Here is a 453-nt window from a genome sequence, read left to right as displayed (position 1 = left end):
CCTGAGGTGGGGGCGTGCCTGGTGCGTTCGCTGGGCCCGGGGAGACGCAGGTGCTGGAGCTGCGGGGGCAGGGAGGGCCACGGGAGATGAGAGCCCTGGTGAGTAAGAGGCCTGGCGTGGGCCTGGTACAGGACTTTGCGCAGAGTGGGCCCCAGTACCTGGCAGCTTATCACATTCTCACTGGCACTTGGATGGGTGGGTGGTCAGTGGGTCAGGGGGTGGCGGGCTGGGCCTGCCGGTCTCCCCTGCCGCACCTGACAGCCACCTGCCATCAAGACCAGTGTCTGCAGCAGGGACGCCCACCCTGCGCTGCGGAAGGAGCAGGGGCGGAGCTGCCGGTGAATGAGGCTCCCGTCCCTGTCCCCTTCCAGCCTCGAAGCGGAGGATCCCCGCGTCCCAGCCGGGCATGGCCGACCCCCACCAGCTTTTCGACGACACGAGTTCAGCCCAGGG

The 453-nt window shown here is 68.7% G+C and overlaps 1 protein-coding gene across 1 annotated transcript in view; it reads left to right on the top strand.

The window, feature by feature from the left end:
• The first annotated feature begins 86 nt into the window (after window positions 1-86).
• The window catches only part of YIF1B (Yip1 interacting factor homolog B, membrane trafficking protein), a 6480-nt gene continuing 6113 nt past the window's right edge, over window positions 87-453 (top strand). Inside the window, exons 1-2 of the mRNA XM_021709064.1 lie at window positions 87-195; window positions 348-451. Of these exons, the coding sequence (XP_021564739.1) occupies window positions 87-195; window positions 348-451 (213 nt within the window). The remainder of the gene's footprint in view (window positions 196-347; window positions 452-453) is intronic.

The sequence above is a fragment of the Carlito syrichta genome, unplaced genomic scaffold, assembly GCF_000164805.1.
Source record: "Carlito syrichta isolate Samal-C Ts95f unplaced genomic scaffold, Tarsius_syrichta-2.0.1 Scaffold155848, whole genome shotgun sequence".
NCBI lineage: Eukaryota > Metazoa > Chordata > Mammalia > Primates > Tarsiidae > Carlito > Carlito syrichta.
This window is presented reverse-complemented; position numbering and strand designations above follow the sequence as displayed.